Here is a 26,270-nt window from a genome sequence, read left to right as displayed (position 1 = left end):
CTAATTTAGAAACTAAACCTAGATTTTTCAGACTGACTTGATCTACAAACATTTTAAAAGATGTTTAACTTACATATTTTTGTGCTTTTCTTTGCAGGAAATTGATACTTTGTCAACATGGAGATGAATCATTTGTATTTGGGAACAGCAGAACTGGGCACCAATGACCTGTCAAGAGCTTTATAAACCAGTCACACAAACCGTATTCCATTGCTCTCATCCTTCATCTCACCTTCAAACTTGTCTTACCTATGGCATTTAGGAGGCAAGTGAAAAATTTTGTGAAAAATTACTCAGATGCTGAAATAAAAGTCAGGGAAGCAACTTCTAATGACCCTTGGGGTCCTTCTAGTTCTCTGATGTTAGATATCAGTGACCTGACTTTCAACACGATTTCTCTCTCAGAGATTATGAATATGCTATGGCAGAGACTCAATGACCATGGGAAGAACTGGCGCCATGTATATAAGTCCCTTACACTAATGGATTATCTCATCAAGAATGGATCAAAGAAAGTTATTCAGCATTGCAGAGAGAGGTTCTGTGACCTTCAAACACTAAAAGAATTTCAACACATAGATGAAGCTGGAAAAGACCAAGGTAAGAGTTAAAGAAGCTGATAGAACATGTCAATAAAAATTAGGAGTTTTGGAAGAAAAATTTTGAACCAGGAGCTGGGGAAAAGTTGTTCTTAAATGTGCTATCTACCTCTCTTTCCCCTCAGACAGTTATAGTTTCCAGTTTAATCCTTTGTGTTGACTCTTCAGTGCCTTGGAGAATTTTTTTTATTCTTTCCAAGAAAAAAAAAAATTTTTTTTTTTAAGAGAATGTGTAAAACTAAGACACTTTAGTTCCAATAACATGATACCTCATAGAAAGTGAATAAAATAGGAGGCATGGCAATTGGTATAATAAAGTCACTGTACTTCATAATTATAATTAGACTGGAATTTAGTCATGAATGTAAGGAAGTGTTTCCAAAGACTGTAGAATCTTCAAAGACTATCTAGATGGAAATAGTTATATGAATACAAAAATTTAGGTCATAATATTTAGGTCTGTTGGGGGTGGAGGAAGAGGTGAAGTAGGGAAGGGGTATATGGAATACTGAGATGATTCAGTAATGCCTCGTCTTCTACAGTGGTAAAAATCAGCACTTCCTCCCTATCTAATGTAAAATAATAATTTATGTTTAAAGTGAATAGACTGATGAGTCGTGAGAAAAGGGTAAGATTCAGTACAATCTCAGTGTTAAGTATTCATTTTGAGTTTAAATTATTTGATTGTTTGTAATGTGTGTGTATATATGTAGTAATTATTGGAATTTTATTAGCTAAACACTCCATACCCCAGATACACTGAAGAGTTAATCAAACTCTAAAATACAAAAATATAATTTCACAACTTTAGCCAACAGTTTACATGGTTGTTAAGATTTTAATAACTACAGTGTATATATTTTTAAATCTTTTGAAAAATCATATGAACAGGTTTTAGTAGATTATTACAACACAATACAGTCTTGATTCAGTATCATACTAGAACAAATAATTTTCTGCTATTGTAAACAAATGTCTCATAGAAATATTGCTTTATGTTCTTGTATACAAGAAATATTGTTGAGCGAATGGCTTCCAGACTTGGCTTACAAAGCAGTGGTAGGTGAGCTATTAAATAACAATAGACATAGTATAACTGTGTAGGGAATTGGTATTACATTGCAGTAACTTTAAGCACGGTGCTTTGCTTAGAATATATTATACTCCTTTCTTAATATGTACTTAGGACAACTTGAAGGAAAGCATTTGTTGCAACAACAAATGCATAGTTCTATGGATTTGGTAGTGAAAGTGAACGTCTTACTCCTGGATTGCTGATTCCAACCTGGTGCTGGTTGGTAGTGACTATAAACAGCTAGGCCATGAGAATTGTCTCTGTGAGAGCTTAATTTGTGGTTTGTTTTTGAGATGTATAGTAAGCACCTGTCCTGTAGTGAAAGTATTAGGGCTTCTTGGCAACTTAGTACTAAAGTGAGTAGATATTCCCATCTGGACTGGACGATGTTTCGTTCTGTTGTGCATAGGGTTGCTATGACGGCACCTAACAACAAGTTTCTTTTTTAAATTGAGATATAATTCACATGCTGTAAAATTCATTCTTTTAAAGTGTACAATTCAATGGTTTTTAGTACAGTCTCAGAGTTGTGCAACTATGACCCTTTCTGATTCTAGACATTTCCATCACCTCAAAAAGAACCCTGTACCTGTTAGCAGTCATTCCCCATTTTCCCCATTCCTGGGCGACCATTAATGTATTCTCTGTCTCTGTGGACATGCCTATCTGGACGTTTCATATAAATGGAATCATTCAATATGTGGCCTTTTGTGTCTGGCTTTTTCCACTTAGAATGTTTTCAAGGTTCACCCGTGCTGTGGCATGAGTCAGTACTTTATTCCTTTTCATGGCTGTTTAATGTTCCATTGTATGGATGTACTACATTTTGTTTATCCCTTCGTCATTTGATGGCTATTTGGGTTGTTCCACTTTTCTGCTGATGTGAACATCCAGGCATAAGGTTTTGTGTGGGCATATGTTTTCACTTCTCATGGGTGTATACCTAGGAGTGAAATTGCTGGGTCATATGGTAACTATGTTTAACATTTTAAGGAACAGCCAAACCATTTTCCAAAGTGACTGCACCATTCTTCAGTCCCACCAGCAAGGTGTGAAGGTTCCAGTTTCTCCATATCCTTGCCAGCACTTGTTATTGCCCATCTTTTTTATTATAGCCATCCTAGTGAGTGTGAAGTAGTATCTCATTGTGGTTTTGCTTTGCATTTCCCTAATGACCATTTGGAGTCCTGGTGGCACAGTGGTTAAGAGCTTAGCTGCTAACCAAAAAGTCAACAGTTTGAATCCACCAGCTGCTCCTTGGAACCCTTATAGGGTGGTTCTACTCTGTCTATAGGGTCACTGTGAGTCTGAATCGACTCGAGGGCAACAGGTTTGATTTTTTTTTGGAATGAACAAAGATATCGGACATCTTTTCATGTACTTACTAGCCATTTTTGCCTCATATACATGCAAAAAGTAGACAATGAAAAAGGGAGACAGAAGAAGAATTGATGCACTTGAACTGTGGTGTTGGTGAATACTGAATATACCATGGACTGCCAGAAGAATGAGCAAATCAGTCTTAGAAGAAATATAACAGATTTCTCCTTAGAAGTGAGGATGGTGAGACTTCAGCTCACTTACTTTGGGCATGTTACCAGGAAAGGCCAATTGTTGGAAAAGGACATCATGGTTGGTAAAGTAGAGGGTCAAAGAAAACGAGGGAAACCCTCAGTGAGATGGATTGACACACCAGCGAAAACAATGGACTTAAGCGTACCAACAGTCATGAAGATGGCACAAGACGGGGCAGCATTTTGTTCTGTTACACATAAGGTACCCATGAGTTAGAGCCTACTCGATGGCACCTAACAACAAGAGCAACATTGGCAATTTGCATATCTTCTTTGAAGAAATGTCTGTACAAATCCTTTGACCATTTTTAGTTGGGTTATCTGTCTTTTTATTGTTGAGTTTTAAGAGTACTTTATATATTCAGGAGACTAGGCAGTGGGTAGGCTCTTATCAGATAGGCAATTTTCAAATATCTTCTCCCATTCTGTCGGTTGTCTTTTTACTTCCTTGTTGGTGGCCATTGACACACTAAAATTTTAAATTTTGATAAAGTCCAGTTTATCTAATTTTTTTTTTTTTTTGGTTGCTTGTACTGTAGGTGTCATATATAAGAAACTGTTGCCTAATTCAAGGTCATGAAGATTTACACCTATGTTTTCTTCTAAGAATTTTATGGTTTTAGCTCTTACATTTAAGTCTGGGACCTATTTTGAGTTAAATTTTATATATGATGTGAGGTAGGGGTCCAACTTCACTTTTTTGCATGCGGATAGCCAGTTGTCCCAATCCCATTTGTTACAAAGACTGTTCTTTCCCCCATTGAATTATATTGGCATCCTTGTTTTGAAAATAGGTTGATCATAGATGCATGGGTTTATATCTGGACTCTCAATTTTATTGCATTGATCTACCTGTGTGTCCTTATGTCAGTACCATATCTGTAACTTTGTAGTAAATTTTGAAACCTGGAAGTGTGAGCTCTCCAATGTTGTTCTCTTTCAGGATTATTTTAGTTATTCTCATTCCTTTGCATTTCCATGTGAAATTTAGAAGTAGCTTGTCAATTTCTGCAAAAAAGGCAAATGGAATTTTGATTAAGATTGCATTGAATCAGTAAATCAATTTGGGGAGTTTTTACCATTTTAACAGTATTAAGTTTTCCAATCCATGCATACTGGATGTCTTTTCATTTATTTAGGCTTTCTTTAATTTCTTTCTACAGTGTTTTATTGTTTTCAGTACAGGTCTTGTGCTTTTCTTATGTTTATTCCTCAGTGTCTTACTTTTTTGGATGCTGTTATGAATGGAATTTTTCAAATTTCATGTTTGAATTGATCATTGCAAATGTGTAGAAGTGTAACTGATATTTGTATGTTGCTTTTGCATCCTGTAACCTTGCTGAACTGGTTTATTAGCTTAGCAAATAAAGATAATTTTATTTCTTCCTTTCCAATCTGGATACTTTTTACATCTTTTTCTTGCCCAGTTGTCCTGGCTAGAACTTCTAGTACTATGTTGAATAGAAGGGGTAAGGGGACTTCCTGATTTTGCTACCCATCTCAGTAGGGAAGCTTTCAGTTTTTTACCATTGAGGATGGTTTTTTGCAGATGCTGTTTATCAGGTTGAGGACATTCTCTTCTATTCCTAGTTTGTTGAGTGTTTTTTATCATGAAGCAGTGTTAAATTTTGTCAGATTTTTTTTTTTTTATTGAGGTGATCATGTGTTCTATGAATATGGTATATTACATTGATTGATTTTTGTATGTTGGGACAACTTTGCATTTGTGGGATAAATCCCACTTGATCATGGTATATAGCCCCTCTTTTTTTGCAGGGGGGGTGTGGGCTTCCTCTTTTATTATTACTGTACTTTAGATAAAGGTTTACAGAACAAACTAGCTTCTCATTAAACAATTAGTACACATATTGTTTTGTGACATTGGTTACCAACCCCAAAACATGACAACACTCTCCCCTTCTCAAGCCTGGGTTCCCTATTACCGGCTTTCGTGTCCCCTCCTGTCTTCTAGTCCTTGCCCCTGGGCTGGTGTACCCCTTTAGTCTAGTTTTGTTTTATGGGCCTGTCTAATCCATATTTATGCCTATTCCCAAGAAAGGTGATTCAGCTGAATGGAGAAATTATTGAACGATATCATTAATATAACCAAACCAAACCAAATCCAGTGCCGTCGAGTTGATTCCGACTCATAGCGACCCTATAGGACACAGTAGAGCTGCCCCGTAGAGTTTCCAAGGAGCACCTGGCAGATTCGAACTGCTGACCCTTTGGTCAGCAGCTGTAGCACTTTAACCACTACGCTGCCAGGGTTTCCATTAATATAACTCGTAAGTAAAATTTTGCTGAGGATCATTCAAAAGTGGCTGCAGCAGGATATCAACAGGGAACTTCTAGAAATTCAGGCCAAATTCAGAAGAGGATATGGATCCAGGGATACCATTGCTGATGTCAGATGGATCCTGGCTGAAAGCAGAGAATACCAGAAAGATGTTCACCTGTGTTTTCCTGGCTATGCAAAGGCATTCAACTCTATGGATCATAACAAACTATGGATAACATTGCAAAGAATTGGAATCCCAGAACACTTAATTGTGCTCATGAGGAGCCTGTACACAGATCAAGAGGCAATCTATAGAACAGAACAAGGGGATACTGCATGGTTTAAATTCAGGAAAGGTGTGTGTCAGGGTTGTATTCTTTCACCATACCTATTCAATCTGTATGCTGAGCAAATAATCTGAGAACCCGGACTCTATGAAGAAGAAAAGGGCATCAAGATTGGAGGAAGACTCATTAACAACCTGGGTTATACAGGTGACACACCTTGCTTGCTGAAAGTGAAGAGGAAGCCCTTACTGATAAAGATCAAAGACCATAGCCTTTGGTATAGATTACACCTCAATATAAAGAAAACAAAAATCCTCACAACTGAATAGGTAACATCATGATAAACGTATAAAAGATTAAGTTGTCAAGGATTTCATTTTACTTGGATCCACAATCAACACCCATGGAAGCAGCAGTCAAGAAATCAACAGACACATTGTATTGGGCAAATCTGCTGCAAAAGATCTCTTTAAAGTGTTGAAGAGCAAAGATGCCACCTTGAAGACTAAGGTGCACCTGACCCAAGCCCTGGTGTTTTCAGTCACCTCATATGCTTACAAAAACTGGACAACGAATAAGGAAGATGAAAGAAGAATTGATACCTTTGAACTGTGGTGGTGGCGAAGAATATTGAATATGCCATAGACTGCCAAAAGAACAAACAAATTTGTCTTGGAAGAAGTACTACCAGAGTGCTCCTTGGAAGCAAGGATAGCAAAACTACATCTTACATACTTTGGACATGTTATCAGGAGAGATCAGTCCCTGGAGAGGGACAATGCTTGGTAAAGTGGAGGGTCAGCAAAAAAGAGGACGATCCTCAACGAGATGGATTGACACGTTGGCTGCTACAATGGGCTCAAGCATAACGATTGTGAGGATGGTAGGACCAGGCAGTGTTTCATTTTGTTGTACGTAGGGTTGCTATGAGTCAGAGCTAGCTCCATGGCACTTAACAACAACAGTCTTTGGCTGAAGGGCAAACCTTAGGAGTGACTTCGTTACTGATCTTAAAGGGTGTCCGGGAGCCATACTCTTGGGGTTTCTTTGGTCTGTCAGGCCAGTAAGTCTGGTCTTTTTTTGTAAGTTAGAGTTTTGTTCTACATTTTTCTCCAGCTCTCTCCGGGACTCTCTGTTGTGATCCCTGTCAGAGCAGTCTGTGGTGTGTTGCTGGGCACCATCTAGTTGCGCTGCACTCAGTCAGGTGGAGCCTGTAGTAGTTATGGTCCGTTAGTCCTTTGGACTAATCTTTCCCTTGTGTCTTTCGTTTTCTTCATTCTCCCGTGCTCCAGACCTATATCCCCTCTTTTTTTTTTTTTTTTTTAATTTTAGGTCAGATTGAGGCTTAATGATGTAAGTAAAGAAAATCTTCATTGTTTTTGATCATGCCGTGCTTCATAATCCAGAAATTGTGAAGACATAAACTTCCCTGAGGATTAAATTTTTTCTTAAAAATTAAAATAAAATACTCATTAAAATTTTGCATCCTCAAGAGTTAGGTGGAAAAAAAGGCAGACTTTTAAAAAATAGTAGTTAGTGGTATATAATCATCTTTGTAATGTACGGAGCAGCTATTTTTAATCATAGTACTGAGTGCTATGATTTCATAGAATGGGAAGAGAAGATCAGCCCCTCCTCTAAAAAGCTTTTATGAGCAATTTTGAGAGATAAAATAGATAAGCATGTAATTGTAAATATACGGACAAACCTATTTATGCATTTATATCTAGGTATAAATAACTGGGTTTAAAAAGCAAAGATGTCACTTTGAGGACTAAGGCGCTCCTGACCCAAGCTATGGTGTTTTCAGTTGCCTCATATACATGCAAAAGCTGGACAAGGAATAAGGAAGACTGAAGACGAATTGACGCCTTTGAGTTGTGGTGTGGGCAAAGAATGCTGGATATACCATGGACTGCCAAAAGGACAAACAAATCCGTCTTGAAAGAAGTACAACCAGAATGCTCCTCAGAAGCAAGGATGATGAGACTTCATGTCACATACGTTGGACATGTTATCAGGAGTGATCAGTTCCTGGAGAAGGACATCATGCGTGGTAAAGTAGAGGGTCAGCTAAAAAGAGGAAGACCCTCAATGAGATGGATTGCCATAGTGGCTGCAACAATGGGTTGAAACATAACAACGATCGTGAGGATGGCACCGGATTGGGCAGTGTTTTGTTCTGTTGTACATAGGGTCGCTGTGAATTGGAACTGACTCTACGGCACCTAACAACAATAACAACATAAATGTGTACTCTTATACGTAGAAGCCCTGGTGGCGCAGTGGTTAAGCATTTGGCCCCTAACCAAAAGGTCCACAGTTCAAATCCACCAGCCACTCCTTGGAAGCCCTATGGGGCAGTTCTACTCTGACCTGTAGGGTTGCTATGAGTTGGAATTGACTTGATGGCAACTGGTCTTTTTTTTTTTTAATACCTAGGTATACTATACACAAGGTGTATGTATATGTTTACATCCACCATCATAAAGGTCTTAGAATTTTCAACAGTTGGGCTTAGAAAAATAAGCATAAGTACACTGTGGAATTCTTTGTAAATATCAAGAGAGCAAGAAAAACACGTTAGAACTGAGATGTCAACAGAAGCACAGTATATAGTATATTCATTTGTTGATTACTGAAGAAACATTAGCTATGGATTGGTAACATTGGTACAGATTATTCATTAATTTAGTAAATATTTATTAATTGATAGAAAACTATTCCACTAGAAAATATTTCTTATTTTATCTTTTAATTTTCTGTTTTTGTGCTTGTTTTATAATGAGTGAAGTATTGTTAGAATAACAGGTCTTGGTATCATTTACTTTATACATAAATAAACGCATATGTACTGGAGATGCGGCACAAACGTTTGTTACTGAAGCGGTGTGTGGTCAAAAGAGTTTGGAAACCACCGGCTGTCAGGATGAAGTCCAGACCCCTTAGCACATTTCCAGTCTGCCTTTCCACTCTTGTGTCCTTAGTCTTCAGTTGAGCACATTGTGTTGCTAAGTATTCCTGATACGTTGTTTTCTTACATATCTCTGTGCATGTACATAAGATGTTTCTTCTTCCTTGGAATATTCTTTGCTTTCTATCTGCCTAGTGAACTCCTACTTAACCGTTAAGTCCTAGATCAGAGGCCTTTATCTGTGCCCCCGACTCCGTCTTCTTTCCCTCACTGGGAAGAACTAATTGTTGCAACACTTTATTGATAATATCAGTGTGGTGGTTTCCATAGTATATTTTGTTTTATCTATTTATTATATATATTTTTTCCTTAACTAGATTCTGAGAGCATGTACCATTTCTTAATCGTCTTTTTTACCACGAGACTGTGGCACATAGTAGGCAAGCAGTCAATTTTCATTGAATGGAATTCGTGGAAAAAGGCAAGAGACCTGAGGAGGGACCTGTGATCACTGAAAAACCGGTTGAAAAAAAGAATTTTGTTCAATTGGGGAAGAAAAAAGGTAGAGAGTGAACTCCATACTGAGAAACTAATGGAAGAAAAATGTGGTTATCCAACTAATATATAACTAGGGTATAAAAGTTATCAAGAAGAGACAAAAGAAAAAGATAAAAGCTGAAGATGGCATAGGAAGAAGACTTTCTTTCTGGCTTTCCTGATTGGTCTTTGCCCTTGCTGGCCTTTGCCTGGAGTGGTCTCCTCCCAGATGTCTGCGTGACTTCCTCACCATATTCACATCTTCGCTCAGAAAGTCTTCTTGTTAGTGAGGTCCTCTGTGGCTACCTTGTTTGCACCTCCTCTTTGCACTGGCACGTCCTAGACATCTTTTCTGTTTTATTTTTCTCCACAGTATTTCTCATGTGACATGGTGGGTATTTTATTTTATTACTTGTTTGTTGTCTGTCTAGCCCTGCTAGAATGTAAGTTTCCTGAGGGCAGGGACACTTTGTGTTTCTTTTGTCCAACCATGCTCTATCTCCAGCATCTACAATAGTGCCTGTCACATAGTATGTCTTCAGTGTTAATAGCAATAACTCAGGGAAACAGAAAAATTGAAAAATGTAGGATAAGCTTGTTTTCAAACGACATGTTAGTTACATTTGAAATAATGACCTCAATATATTTTTTCTTTAACCTCCAGGCAGCTTTTCAGGCGAAGTACCTCTGTATATTTAAAACAATGAGTCCTATTGTTAATCTGAAAAAATTAACAATAAATGCCTGATTTTCTTTGCCTCCAAACCTTTGGAACACTGTGTAGTGTATTTATTGTAGTGCCTTTGTTTTTCAGATTATCAGTTGGACACATTGCTTTAAATTTAGAAGTACCTTACCTGAAACAGTGTCTAGAAGCTATACTAAAACATATTGAAGATATTATTTGAAAATGTAAGTAAAGTACTGTTTAAAAATAATATTTTTCTACATTTCCCAATATTTTGGACCCCAGGAGCCCTGGAGGTACAGTGGTGAAGCTCTCGATTGCCACCTGAAAAGTTGATGGTTTGAACCCACCCAGCAGTTCCGCAGGAAAAGACCTGGTGATCTGCTTCTGTTAAGATTACAGTCTTGGAAACCCTATGGGGCAGTTCTACTCTGTCACATGGGGTGGCTGTGAGTGAAAATTGACTTGACAGCACGCAACAACGATCTTCACAACAACCTTTTGAGATAGGTGGTATTGGCCTCATTTTATAGATGAAGAAATTAAGGTGCAAAGAGGTTGAATAAATAGTTTCCACAGCTCGTTAGTAGCTGAGCCAAGATTATAATCTAGGCATTTTGGCTCCGGAGTCCATGTTCTTAATGACAGTATATTGTTGAGTGCCTGACTGAATGACTGAATGAATAATGTTATCCCATCCTTATCATTCTGGTCCCTCTTCTACTCTATCCTGTAAACGCGTGTCATGTCTGTAGACCTGCCCAAGCATTGAGCCAGTTACACAGAGCAGGATGGAGCAGATAGGAAGGCCTGAGAACTGGAACTAGCTCTGCTCACTAATTGGGGCAGGAACTGAGAAATTTATCCTTTTCTGCATCTGTTTCAGAGTTACTTAGGTCAAGGATGGTATAGGAAATGTACAACCTTATACTCTTGACTTGTGTCTCTCACAGCTTAAAAAGTTCTTCGTTCAAGTCTGACTAGTTTGATGATCTTGGGCAAATAACTAGACACCCTTGGCATGGCTGGGTCGCCACCCTTCATCTCAGATTGGGGACCCAGTACAGTTTAGGCTCAGCCTCATCAGAATGGGTGCCGTGTTACTCCAGATGATTCAGAGTCCCTAGCTGGTAAAAAAAAAAAAAAAATTTTTTTTTTTTTTTAGCTGGTAGTCCTGAGTCTCCGTGACATTCCTAGCGAGCGTCTAACTTCTTTCCTTCATGTCCAGAATGTCTGTATACCTCTGTCAGCAGGTTTATGCACATGTCTATAGCGCCTGAAAAACTGACTTTCTCAAGAGTGAGCATAGACAGTGTCCCCAGCACTTAGAACATTGCCTGGGGGTAGAATCACTCAGTAGATATTAGATGGATGGACGATTAATACCTTAATATTTTCATTCCTTTAGCAAACTCATAACAATTTACTTTTTCTTAGAAAGATAAAAAAATACAAATATCAGATTGACTAACAAAAATTTCCGTTTATTTACTATAAATTATTTTTTATTAGTTTTTAAATGCTAGTAGTGCTTTATTGAGATATAACTTATTTATTATAAAGTGCATAGATCTGAAGTGTACAATGTGATGAATTGTGGCAAGTGTAACCATCACCCGGATCAAGATAAAGAACATTTTCATCACTCCAGAAAGTTCCTTCACGCTCCTCTCCAGCCGATCCTCCCCCCTCCCAGAGGCAACTACTACTATGATATCTTTCACCATAGATTATCTTTATTTATTCTTAAATTTTATATGAATGGAATCATAGAGTATGTATTCTTTTGTCTTTGGATTCTCTCAACATAACGTTTTTGAGATTCATCCATGTTGTTGCTGAGTTGTGTTCCATGGCATGTTTGTTTATCCATCTCCTGTTGATGAATTTTGGGCTGTTCATAGTATTTGCCTATTTTGAATAAAGCATTCTGCTGAAAGTCTTTTCGTGGCCATAGATTTTCAGTTCTCTTAGGTATATACTTAACCAAAACCAAACCCATTGCCATCAAGCCGATTCCGACTCACAGCAACCCCGTAAGACAGAGTAGAATTGTCCCATAGGGTTTCCAAGGCTGCAGTCTTTACAGAAGCAGACTGCTACATCACGGAGTGGCTGGTGGGTTCGAACTGCCAACCTTTCTGTTAGCAGCCAAGTGCTTAACCACTGTGCCACTAGCATTCCTTGGGTGTATACTTAGGAGTGGCATTTCTGGGCCATAGGATAGGTGTATACTTACCTTTAATGGAAACCACTAAACAGTTACCTTAAGTGGTTTTACCATATTCCTTGCCTACTATAAATGGATGAGAGTTTGTTGTGCCATATTCTTGTTAACACTTAGTATCATCATTCATTTTAATTTAACCCTTCTGGTTGGTGTATAGTGTTATTTCAGTTTGGTTTCATTTGCATTTCTCTGATGACTACCTTTTTATGTGATTTTTGGCCCTATGGACATCTTTTGTCTGCTTAAGTGTTTGGTCTGTTTTTTTATTGTCTCACCCCCCTCCCTTTTTTTTTTTTTATTATTGATTTGTAAGAGTTCTTTATATATTTTGGAAGAGTCCTTTGCCAGATATATGTATTACAAATATTTTCTCCAAGTCTACAGCTTGTCTTTTTACATTCTCGGTGGTACCTTTTGATGAACAGAAGTTTTTAATTCCCATGAAGTCCAATTTTTTTTCTTTTATGGTTAATGTCTTTTGTGTCCTACCTGAGAAACTTATCTATCCCAAGGTAATGAATATATTCTCCTGTTTTATTCTAGAAGCTTGATAGTGTTAGCTAAGTCTGTGATTGATCTCAAATTCACTTTCGTGTATATTGTGAGGTAGAGGAAAAGTTCACTCTTTTGCCTGTGGCACCCAGTTGTTTGAGCCTTATCAGCTTTTAATAATGGAACATTTCCATGTATATTATCTCGTTTAATCCTTACAACATCTTGTGAGAAAAGGAGGTTATATATTATCTCTCTTACAGAGATGAAGAGCTAAATCTCAGAAAGATGAATTACTTAGGTAAGGTTGCACAGTTAATTAATAACTGAACATGATTAGAACCCATATATCTCAACACTGTGAACTCTGACTCCTAGCGACCCTACAGGACAGAGTAGAACTGGCCCACAGGGTTTCCAAGGCTGTAGTCTTTATGAAAGCAGACTGCCGCATCTTTCTCCCACGGAGCAGCTGGTGGGTTTAAACTGCTGACCTTTTGGTTAGCATCCAAGCACATAACCATTGGGCCCCCTGTGCTCCTTTGATACTATTTAGTGCTGTTCTCGAATACAACCCAACCTCTCTTACTTGAGTTCTTAAAAACATCCTAACGGGGTTTTACTATATTACTAGAATGAACTTATTAATGTCTGAAAGTACTCAATGGAATTGGAAATGCCTTTCATGCCATCAAATTATTTATTTATACAAATTATGGTATTTTTAAAATAAAGCCAATTCAGATTCTAGGAATTGTATGCATTACAGGTTTATGTGTTATTTTAATCTCAATTAGGTGAGTCATGAAATTGCAGTTAATTTTGTTTAACTGGGACATTTTGTACACACACACACACGCATGCATTTACATTAAAGGTATATATTTTTAAAATGAGGCATTTTAAAAAGACAAAAATTCGGTGTTGCTAAAAAAGCTGTTTTGGCACAGGTAGTATGTGTTGGTGATATTACTGGTATTTTAGTTTTCCAATATCATCATCACTCACCTAATTTAGAAAATTAGGTACTTTGCATTAATGTCCGTGGCCGATTTATGTATAGGTTTCCTCTCCCCCTGTCGTGTCCGCTGACACTCAGGGATGAGCCTGACCAATCGCCTACCACCCTCCCATTTTCTCACCAAAGTTTGAATATCTTGGCCTAAGAACTAAGCCTTTTAAGCCAGAGTTAAGAGATATGAATTAAAATGTGAAAGGTAAATACTTTGGAAGATATAATACATTTATTTTTACATTTACTAAGTTATAAATTATTGAAATCTCTTTTTTTGGGAGAGGGTTCAATTTTTGAGTTCAGCTTTCACAGAAGGGGAGAAAACACCAGATATTTGGCCCTTGAAAGGGTTTACTGAAAGAAGGAGTCCTGGACCAGGAAAAGGGGATGATTGAGATTTCCTCTTTGTAGAGACTATAATATTGAATAGAATCAAGATTCCTGGCCAAGAAAAAGAAAAGCATTTAAAAATGTAAAAACAAAACAAAAAACCCAACTGCTTAGATGTTAGATTAGCCATGTTAACGCTATAAAGCCAAATGGCTAACATTAGTTTTATGTTAACTTTTACAGAGGGATTGGACGTGAGGTGGTTTGAGGCAGACAGCTCCTAGTCAGTATGATGCCGTGACTAAGCACTTTGGAAAAAAATCTATCTTCAGGGTGGATCAGACTTATTTTTTTTTTCTACAGCGGTTGTACAGCACTAGTCAAAGTTCTTTAACCAGAGAACCCATCTGATACATGGCAGTGAATTGATTAATTAAAGCAATGTGGGTGTGTTCATTTACAGAGCGGTATATTGACAGGTTAATTTACACAAGGCTGCTGAGGTCATTTATAGCTTAAGTGAGCAAATGTGATTTCCCGTAACCAACATTTTTTATAGCCTTGATGAACAAATGAATTTCCTTTAACAAACATTTCTTATAGGCTTTGGGTCATCATAAGCCTTGTGACTAAAAGTTATATTATTATGTTTAAATAAAAACTTTATACTTAAAATTGTTGAATATTTTGATAGGCTTTTGTTCTTTTTCAACAAGTATAGTTGTATTGATTGATAATCATGATAGCAAGAACCAAAGCATGAATTCATTTAACCTTAAATATAACCTTTGTCCATCTGGCCATCTTCCCACAGTGCTCTTTATCTGGTGTACTCACATGGATGACAGAGTACAATAAACAAAAAAATGGGATCGTAGCCAGGATAGCACATCAGTGCTATATACGTCAACAGAATTACTCTCTTCTCAAAATTATTCTCATCAAATAAAATAGTTTACCTTTGTATGCTAAGGTCAGTCAAAGAAAGGAAAGTCTGGATTTTGTTATTTTTATAGAGCCAGTCTCCACTTTCTAGTTTATTACCTTTATGACCTTGGGAAAGTTTATTAATCACCATAAACCTACTTTTCTGTAAATGGCACACACACACTCAATAATAATTAACTCTGAGGGTTGTTGTCAGGATTACAGATACTATCTGAAAGTTAGGCACATAGTAAGTCACCAGTCAATGCCGGCTAATCCTGCTAGTCCTAGCGTGCTGTTGCAGGCTTAACGAAGGAGTGGCCAGTAGCTTTTCAGGTTTTGTCTTCATTCTAATGCTCTTCAGCTTTTCTGTATTTTTTTTATCCCACTTGGTCTTTGGGGATCATTTTAGATGTGAGGATTTAAGTCTTTTCTGCAACACTCTCAGCTATCGTCTCTCTTAAGATTACTTTTCTGTTATTACCTTAATTTTCTTCTGTGGAAACTCCTCTGGATGAATACTGGGGCCTTGCAACCTGTGCTTTTATAACTTTTAATTAATCGTTTTGATCTTGTGGCCTCACTGTGTTGTATTTTGGAAGAATTCTGTGGTCCTTTTCCCTAGTGACCGATTCCCTGCCTGTTCAAGTCTGGAGCATATCTTGGCTACTGAGGGCTTTTTGTTTTGTTTTTTAGTGTAACCATTGGTTTCATTTCTAGATTTTTCTTTTTTTTTCCCTATTCATCTGTTCTTGTTTTATTTCTGTCAGTTTTTCTTTTGTTTTATAATTTCATAGTCCTTATTGTGGCTATGATTCCTGTATTAACCTCTCTTCCTCATATTTATTTAAAAATCTTTGTTACGGGGCTCTAAAGCATTGAATTCGTTTGTGGTGAATTTATGTTTTGATTGCTGGTTTTATTGGCTGTTTTTCTTATCATTAGATTTTTGAAAATGTATTTTGGAATTTTAGTTTCCAGGCTTATTTTGAGGCGGTTTCTTCCTCCGACCACTCATATTTACTTTTTCCTGTATGCTGTTTTTTCATTTCCCTTTACCCAGCCCCCCTAGAGCTACCACAAACCAAACAGGCCTTATAAACGTGGCGCAATGCCCTGCGATAACAGTGGGAAGTCACAGATCCGGCCACTGAGCAAGCAGGTGGCTGAGCTCAGCTCTGGGTCTGGAGGCTGCATGTGCACCCTTCTGCTGTTAGACCCGCGGCCATGTCTGCGCCATAGCCCGGGAGGCAGTTAGCAGCTGGTGTGTTTCTTTTCTTCCCAGCCTTCTCTCACACACAGATACCCCTTAACATCAAAGAGGGAGACCAGCTCTGGTTCCCTACTGCCTGAGGAGCTGAACTTCTGACTGCCAGATCAGGAGCCCAGCAGCCCTGTAGCTTCAGCCCTCCTCACCCTGCTTTTCATTTCACTTATGTTTCTGGTTTGTTTAGATTCTTATCTGGGTTTTGAGACCGGCATTATCTATCATTGCTGTGTATTTGGAGCAGAGTGGAGGGGTACTGTGAAGATGAACTTACTGTGCCATCTTGACTGTGGTGTTTTAACTTGAAAATAACTTGATCAGATGTACTGTTTTAGAAATCTCCCCTGGAGGCACTGTGGAGGGATATTGGAGGGGAGAACAGGTAACACCATAGGGCCTGCACCAAGGCAGTGGTAGGGAGATGGAGAGGAGGCACGAATTTAGAAGATGCTTCGTAGGTGTGATCAGTAGATATGGATAACTGAATTTGGGGAGAGCTATGTTCATATTTCTGGACTAAAATGGAGGTTAAATTCTCTGAGAAAGGAATAGTGGAAGAAGAGAAGATTTTGATGGGGGTGGGTCAGGAATGGGAGCAAGAGTGTTAAGATGCTTTATAACTAATGTTTGAAGCCTAATAGTTGTTTTTCTGAAGATGTAGTGTGTGTCTTTCCTGGCGGTTCAACTCAGTGCCCAAGATTTTTGAATTTCCCATATTTCCAAACCTCTTTCCATGATGTTCAGTTATAAACTCCTCCCCAGCATCTGGGAAAAATTTCCTCAGCATATTCATTCATCTATTTAACAAACATTTCTGAAGTGTCTTTTAAGCAAACAAGCACAGTTCTGGCCTTCATGGATTTTATATTCTAATGGGGGAAAAAGACATTTATCAAATAAATGGACAATTACAAACTGTGAGAGAATTATACAAGAAGGTGCTATGAGACTATATGAAAGCAGGACCTGATCAAACCTGAGGCCCTGGTGTACACATAGGGGGTGGTAGGAGGGGGCTTGTCACCTATCAGCAGAAGGCTTTCCATAACAAGTGAAATCTGGGCTTTAAGCTGAAGGACGAGTTAACGAATTCAGGGAAGGAAGGGGGAGATGTTCATTTCTGGGCAGAGGTGGTATAGTTTCATGGGTGGGGGAGCCTGGTACATGCAAATAATTTATGTATGTTTATTTATTGTGCTTTAAGTGCAAGTTTACAAATCAAGTCAGTCTCTCATACAAAAACTTATACACATCTTGCTATGTACTCCTAGCTGCTCTCCCCCTAATGAGACAGCACACTCCTCCTCTCTACCCTGTATTCCCTGTGTCCATTCAACCCACTCCTGTCCCCTCTGCTTTCTCATCTCACCTCCAGACAGGAGCTGCCCGCATAGTCTCATGTGTCTACTTGAGCCAAGAAGCTCACTCCTCATCAGTACCATTTTCTGTCTTATAGTCCAGTCCAATCCCTGTCTTAAGACTTGGCTTTGGGAATTGTTCCAGTCTTTGGATAACAGAGGGTCTGGGGACCATGACCTCTGGGGTCCCTCCAATCTCAATCAGACCATTAAGTCTGGCCTTTTTTACGAGAATTTGAGATCTGCATCCCATCGTCCTCCTGCTCCATCAGGGATTCTCTGTTATGTTCCCTCTCAGGGCAGTCATCAGTTGTAGCTGGGCACCAGCTAGTTCTTCTGGCCTGCAAAGAATTTAAAAAGAAACCAGAAGGGAGGTCAAATCAGGTAGGGCCCTGTGGACTACATTAAGGACTCTTTGTTATCCTGCAAACAGTGAGAAATCATTGGATTGTTTTAAGCAAAGGAGTGACATGATTTGTGTTTGAAAAGATCAGTCTGACTTCAGTGTGAAGGGAGGATTGGAAAGGTGTAAGATTAGGTGTGGGAGACCAATTAGAGGCTGTTTTAGTAGTCCAGAGATTAGGGTGGTGATGGTAGTGGAAACACAGACACGAAGAGATTTGAGGAGTATTTAGGAGGTAAAATTGATAGCATTCTTAGCCAGAAGTGTAAATATCCTCTCAAACATGGGACGCTTCAGGTAGTCTATCCCTTCACCTCTCTCCCATGTTGGATCCTGTTTCCTGGATCCTACCCATTTCTTGCTTTTTTTTTTTTGGTTTGTTTACTGGTCTGTTTCAATGAAGCACATTCTTTAGTCGCTCCCTGTGAAAGAGTGCTTGAGATGTTGATTTTTTGAAACCCTGTGGCTGGAAAACATCTGAATAATATTCTCGTACTTGTTAGGTATTTGACTGAATTTAGAATTCTAGATTGGAAGTCACTTTCCTTCAGAATTTTGAAGGCATTGCTCTATTCTAACTGTCAGTGTTGCTCTTTCAAAGTCTGATACCCATATAATTCCTGAGCCTTTGTATATATGATTATCTTTTTCTCTCTGGAAGCTTTTGAGGTCTTCTCTTTGTCCTCAGCATCCTGAAACTTGGTCTCGGTCCGTTTTCAACCTTTTGTGGAGCATTTGTGGGCCCTTTGACACTGAAAATGCGTACTCTTCAGTTCTGGAAATCTGTTTTGAATTATTTCCTTGATAGTTTTCTCTAATTTCTGTGCTCCTTATTTCAGAACCTCATATTATTTGGTGTTGGACTTCCTGTTGAACCTCTGATTTTCTTGACTTCCCTGTTTTCTATCTCCCTTTTTTTTTTTTTAATTATCATTATTTTATGGGACATTTTTTCAACTTATCTTTCTACTCTTCTATTGAATTTTTCATTTCTCTGGTATTTTAAATTTATAAAAGCTTTTTTATTCTTTAAATGCACCTATTTCTGTAGCTTTCTTTGTTTTAAGCATATATTCTATTATTTCTCTGAAGATATTACTGGGGTTTTGTTTAGTTTTAATCCATAGTATGAATTTTTCTGTTTCCTTTGAGTTCATTTATATTTATGTAAAAATGCATTCAAAGCAACTGTATACATGTAATTTTAATTTTGTAAAGTTTCTTTCACGTGAAACAACATATATACAAGGAGTTCCGGAAAGTCTTAAACATAAGAATAAGTTTATCAGAAATTTGTAAAAATGCTATGTCACGATAAATTTCTGGAAATTGCAATATTGTCTATGACTTTATTTTTTAAGGATCTACTCTAGTAGCTTTCAAATGCTTCCACTGTGAAAAGTTTCCATTAAAATACCTCCACCAGAAAATTCATCATACATTTCTATTACATTTGATGCTAACTTCTGAAAGGTTTCTGCAAAAATAAGAGAAAATGCTGCACGATTGAACACTGACTATTTGATCTACTGCTCTAGATCAAGCGTCCAGTTTTTGGTGGGAAAAAAAAACCTCATGTTCCATTGATTCATTGCTTTTCTTTTATCTTTTAGAAATAATTTTACTTTCAAAAAAGTTGCAAAAATTGTTCAGAGTTCCTGTATATCCTTCATTCAGCTTCCCCTAAATGCTACCATCTTACATAATTTACAGTGCAATTATCAAATCCAGTATAATAACTTCGATATGTGTCTATTAACTAATCTTATTCAATTTTGCTGATTGTTCCACTCATGTCTTTTTTCTGGTCCAGAATCTGACAGTGCTTTAGTTCGCTCATCTGCTTAATCTGAGAAATCTGGGGAAAGTTCGTCAGTCTTTCTTTCTTTTTCTTTTTTAATTAAAAAGATTATTGTGATAAAAATATACAACACTTTCGCAATTTTAACAATTTTTATGCGTACGATTCAGTGACATAAATTACATTCACCACGTTGTGCAACCATTGCCACTATTTCCAAAAGTTTTTTCATCACCGCAAATAGAAACTCAATACCCCTTAAACAATTCCCCCATTCTCCGGTTTTGCCAGCCCCTGGTAACCACTAATCTACTTTGATCTCTATGCATTTGCCTATTCTAGATATTTCATGTAACTGGAATCATACAATACTTGTCTTTTTGTGTTGGACTTCTTTTACTTAGCCTAATGTTTTCAGCCACCATGTATCTGTCAGTTTGTCATACTATGGTGGCTTATGTGTTGCTATGAGACTGGAAGCTATGCCCCCGGTTTTGAAATACCAGCAAGGTCACCCATGGTGGACAGGTTTCAGCAGAGCTTCCAGAATGTTGATATACCATGGATTGCCAAAAGAACTAGCAAATAAGTCTTAGAAGAAATATGACCAGAATGTTCCTTAGAAGCGAGGATGGTGAGACTTTGGCTTGCTTACATGGAAAGGCCAATAGCTAAAAAAGGATAGCACGTTTGGCAAAGTAGAGCCTTAGTGAAAATGAAGGAAACCCTCAATGAAATGGATCGACACAATAGCTGGAACAAAGGACTAAACATACCAACAATGCTGAAGATAGAGCAGGATTGGGCAACATTTTGTTCTGTTATACGTGTGGTCACTGTGAGTCAGAGATGGCTTGACAGCAACTATCGAAAGCAATGTTTCCAAGGTTCATCTGTGTCATATCATGTATAAAAACTTCATTTCTCTTTATGGCTGAGTAATATTCTATTGTATGTATATCCCACATTTTGCTTATCCGCTCATCTGCAGATGGAAACTTGGATCGTTTCTACCTTTTTAGTAACTGTGCATAATGCTGCAATGAATACTAAGAGCACAAGTATCTGTTTGAGACTCTGCTTTCAAATTGTTTGTGTATATACCTAGGAGTGAAATTGTAGTGGTGTGTGGTAACTCTTATGTTTAATTTTTAAGGAACTGCCAAACTGTTTCCACAGCTGCCATGCCACTTTGTATTCCCACCAGCAATGGATGAGGGTTTCAGTTTTTCCGCAGCCTCCCCAACACTTGTTATTTTATTTTTTTGATAATAGCCATTCCAGTGGGTGTGAAGTGACATCTCATTGTGGTTTTGATTTGCATTTCCCTGATGACTAATGATTATTGAGCATCTTTTCTTTCATGTCTGTTGGTTTGTCGTACTGTGGGGGCTTGTATGTTGCTATGAAGCTGGAAATTATGCCACTGATATTCAAATGCCAGCAGGGTCACCCATGGCAGACAGGTTTCAGCTGAGCATCCAGACTAAGACAGACTAGGAAGTGGGACCCGGCGGTCTCCTTGTGAAAAGAATTAGCCAGCGAAAATCTTATGAATAGCAGCAGAACTTTGTCTGATATAGTGCCAGAAGATGAGCCCCTCAGGCTGGAAGGCACTTAAAATACAACTGGGTAAGAGCTGCCTCCTCAAAGTAGTTGTTGTTGTTAGGTGCTGTCGAGTTGGTTCCAACTCATTGTGACCCTGTGCACAACGAAACACTGCCTGGTCCTGAGCCATCCTTAGAATTGTTTGTTATGCCTGAGCTCATTGTTGCAGCCACTGTGTCAATCCACCTCATTGAGGGTCTTCCTCTTTTCCACTGACCCTGTACTCTGCCAGGTGTGATGTTCTTCTCCAGGGACTGATCCCTCCTGACAACATGTCCAAAGTACGTAAGACGCAGTTCTGACTGATGATATTGGTCGCCATCCTTGCCTCTAAGGAGCATTCCGGCTGTACTTCTTCTAAGACAGATTTGTTTGTTCTTTTGGCAGTCCATGGTATATTCAATATTCTTTGCCAACACCGCAATTCAAAGGTGACAATTCTTCTTCGGTCTTCCTTATTCATTGTCCAGCTTTCACATGCATATGATGTGATTGAAAATACCATGGCTTGGGTCAGGCACACCTTAGTCTTCAGGGTGACATCTTTGCTCTTCAACACTTTGAAGAGGTCCTTTGCAGCAGATTTGCCCAATGCAATGCGTCTTTTGATTTCTTGACTGCTGCTTCCATGGGTGTTGATTGTGGATCCAAGTAAAATGAAATCCTTGACAACTTCAATCTTTTCTCCATTTATCATGATGTTGCTCATTGGTCCAGTTGTGAGGATTTTTGTTTTCTTTATGTTGAGGTGCAATCCATACTGAAGGCTGTGGTCTTTGATCTTCATCAGTAAGTGCTTCAAGTTCTCTTCACTTTCAGCAAGCAAGGTTGTGTTATCTGCATAACGCAGGTTGTTAATGAGTCGTCCTTCAATCCTGATGCCCCGTTCTTCTTCATAGAGTCCATGTTCTCATATTATTTGCTCAGCACACAGATTGAATAGGCATGGTGAAAGAATACAACCCTGATGCACACCTTTCCTGACTTTAAACCAATCAGTATCCCCTCGTTCTGTCTGAACAACTGCCTCTTGATCTATGTTAAGGTTCCTCATGAGCACAATTAAGTGTTCTGGAATTCCCATTCATTGCAATCAAAGTAGAGTCAACCTTAATGATGTGGTTGGAGTCAGGCCTTGGGGACCTTCATTTCCTGATATGGAATGGCTCAAAATGAGAAGAAACAGCTGCAAACATCCATTGAAAATCGGAACCTGGAATGTACGAAGTGTGAATCTAGGAAAATCAGAAATCATCAAAAATGAAATGGAATGCATAAAGATTGATATACTAGGCATTGAAAACAAAAAACAAACCCATTGCCATCAAGTTGATTCTGACTTACAGTGACCCTATAGGACAGAGTAAAACTGTCCTGTCCCATAGAGTTTCCAAGGAGCATCTGGTGGATTTGAACTGCTGACTTTTTTTTTTTTTTTTTAGCAGCCATAGGTCTTAATCACTATGCCACCAGGGTTTTCATCCTAGGCATTAGTGAGCTGAAGTGGCCTAATATTGGTCATTTTGATTCAGGCAATCATATGGTCTACTATTCTGGGAATGACAACTTGAAGAGGAATGCCATTGCATTCATTGTCAAAAAGAGCATTTCAAGATCTATCCTGAAGTACAACACTGCCAGTGATAAGATAATATCCATACACTTACAAGGAAGACCAGTTAATACGACTGTTATTCAAATTTACGCACCAACCACTAAGGCCAAAGATGAAGAAACAGAAGATTTTTATCAGCTGCTGCAGTCCGAAATTCATCAAATATGCAATCAGGGTGCACTGACAATTGCTGGTAATTGGAATGCCAAAGTTGGAAACAAAGAAGGATTGGTAGTTGGAAAATATGGCCTTGGTGATAGAAATGATGCCGGAGAGCGCATGATAGAATTTTGCAAGACCAACGACTTCTTCATTGCGAATACCTTTTTTCACCAACATAAATGGCGACTATACACATGGACCTTGCCAGATGGAATACACAGGAATCAAATCGACTATATCTGTGGAAAGAGACGATGGAAAAGCTCAATATCATCAGTCAGAACAAGACCAGGGGCCGACTGTGGAACAGACCATCAATTGCTCATATACAAGTTCTAGTTGAAACTGAAGAAAATTAGAACAAGTCCACAAGAGCCAAAATATGACGTTGAGTATATCCCACCTGAATTTAGAGACCATCTCAAGAATAAATTCGACATGTCGAACACTAATGATTAAAGACCAGATGAGTTGTGGAATAACATCTAGGACATCATACATGAAGAAAGCAAGAGGTCATTAAAAAGACAGGAGAGAAAGAAGAGACCAAAATGGATGTCAGAAGAGACTCTGAAACTTGCTTTTGTATGTTGAGTAGCTAAAGCTAAAGCAAAAGAAAGAAATGATGACGTAAAAGAACTGAACAGAAAATTTCAAAGGGGAGATCGAGAAGATGACGTAAAGTATTATCATGACATGTGCAAAGGCCTGAAGGTAGAAAACCAAAAGGGAAGAACACACTTGGCTTTTCTCAAGCTAAAAGAACTGGAGAAAAAATTTAAGCCTCCAGTTGCAATATTGAAGGATTCTCTGGGGAAAATATTAAATGATGCAGGAAGCATCAAAAGAAGATGGAAAGAATACACAGAGTCACTATACCAAAAACTGGTCAATGTTCAACCATTTCAGGAGGTAACATGATCAGAAACCGATGATACTGAAGGAAGAAGTCCAAGCTGCACTGAAGGCACTGGGGAAAAACAAGGCTCCGAGAATTGGAGGAATAGCAGCTGAGGTGTTTCAAGAAACAAATGCAGCACTGGAAGTGCTTGCTCGTCTATGCCAAGAAATTTGGAAGACAGCTACCTGGTCAACAGACTGGAAGAGATCCGTATTTATCCTAAGAAAGGTGATCCAACCAAAGGCAGAGGTTATCAAACAATATCATTAATATCACATGCAAATAAAATTTTGCTGAAGGTCATTCAAAAGTGGCTGCGGTAGTATATCCACAGGGAACTTCCAGAAATTCAAGCCAGATTTAGAAGAGTTTGTGGAACAAGGAATATCATTGCTGATGTCAGATGGATCCTGGCTGAAAGCAGAGAATACGAGAAAGATGTTTTACCTGTGTTTTATTGACTATGCAGAGGCATTCGACTGTGTAGATCATAACAAATTATGGATAAAATTGTGAAGAATGGGATTTTTTCTTTTTTTAATTGTGCTCATGAGGAATCTACATGAATCAAGAGACAGTCATTGGAACAGAACAAGGGTTTACAGTCAGGAAAGGTGTGCATCAGGGTTGTATCCTTTCACCATACGTATTCAATCTGTATGCTGAACAAATAATCCGAGAAGCTGGACTATGTGAAGAAGGATGGGGCATCAGGATTAGAAATTTTTTAACAACCTGTGTTATGCAGATGACACAACCTTGCTTGCTGAAAGTGAAGAGGACTTGAAACACTTACTGATGAAGATCAAAGACCACAGCCTTCAGTATGGATTACACACTCACAACTGCACCAATAAGCAACAGAGAGAAGATTGAGGTTGTCAAGAATTTCATTTTACTTGGATCCACAATCAACAACCATGGAAGCAGCAGTCAAGAAATCAAAAGGTGCATTGCATTGGGCAAATCGGCTGCAAAGGACCTCTTTAAAGTGTGGAAAGGCAAAGTTGTCACCTTGAGGACTAAGGTGCACCTGATCCAAGCCATGTTTTTTTCAGTCACCTCATATGCATGCAAAAGCTAGGCAATAAATAAGGAAGACCAAAGAAGAATCGACGCCTTCGAATCATAGTATTTGTGAACAATATTGAATATATCACGGACTGCCAAATGAACGAACAAATCTGTTTTGGAAGAAGTACAACCCGAGCACTCCTTAGAAGCAAGGATGGCAAAACTACGTCTCACATACTTTGGACATGTTGTCAGGAGGCATCAGTCCCTGGAGAAGGACATCATGCTTGGTAAAGTACAGAGTCAGTGAAAGAGAGGAAGACCCTTAATGAAATGGATTGACACTGTGGCTGCAACAATGGGCTCAAGCATAGCAGCAATTATCAGGATGGCTCAGGACCAGGCAGTGTTTCCTTCTGTTGTGCACAGGGTCACTATGAGTTGAAACCAACTTGATGGCACCTCACAACAACAACAACAACAACAACTAATGACTATTGAGCATCCTTTCATGTGCTTATTGGCAATTTATGTCATCTTTGGTGAAATGTCTATTAAGTCCTTTGCCCATTTTTTAGTTGGGTTGTCTTTTTGTTGTTGAGTTGTAGGAGATCTTTATGTATTTTGTTCTCAGTCTTTCTTTGCCTTTCATGACCTTGATACTTTTTTAAGAGTACTAATCTGTTGTTTTGCCTAATGTTCCTGACTTTGGGTTTGTCCGATAGTCTTCCTGATTATATTCAGGTCATGTACATTTAGGAGCCCTGGTGGTATAGTGGTTAAGAGCTTGGGTTCTACCAAGAGGTTGGCTGTTTGAATCCACCAGCTGCTTCTTTGAAACCCTATGGGGCAGTTCTTCTATGTTGTATAGGGTTACTATGAGTCGGAATCTACTCGATGGCAATGTTTTTTTTTTTTTTAATGTACATTTGGCAAGAATAGTACAGAAGTGATGTTGCGCCCTTCTCAGTGCATCATATCAGGAGGTACTTGATGTCAGTATGTCTCATCACTGATGATACTGAAGTGGGGTCTCCCAGGTTTTTCCACTGTGCAGTCGTTATTTTCCCCTTCATATTTAATAAAGACCATCATTTTATGTGTATGTTGTTGTTAGGTGTTGTTGAGCTGATTCTGACTCATAGCAACCCTATGTACAATGCTGCCCAGTCCTGCATCATCCACACAGTCG

The 26,270-nt window shown here is 38.5% G+C and overlaps 1 protein-coding gene across 1 annotated transcript in view; it reads left to right on the top strand.

Annotated features, from left to right (window-relative positions):
- Positions 1-251: 251 nt before the first annotated feature.
- Positions 252-26,270, top strand: part of ENTHD1 (ENTH domain containing 1) — a 155,517-nt gene continuing 129,498 nt past the window's right edge. Inside the window, exon 1 of the mRNA XM_049885192.1 lies at positions 252-600. Coding sequence (XP_049741149.1) covers positions 252-600 — 349 coding nt within the window. The remainder of the gene's footprint in view (positions 601-26,270) is intronic.

This window comes from Elephas maximus, chromosome 4, assembly GCF_024166365.1.
Source record: "Elephas maximus indicus isolate mEleMax1 chromosome 4, mEleMax1 primary haplotype, whole genome shotgun sequence".
Classification (NCBI taxonomy): Eukaryota; Metazoa; Chordata; class Mammalia; order Proboscidea; family Elephantidae; genus Elephas; species Elephas maximus.
Note: the sequence above shows the minus strand (reverse complement) of the source record. Positions and strands in the feature narration are given on the sequence as shown.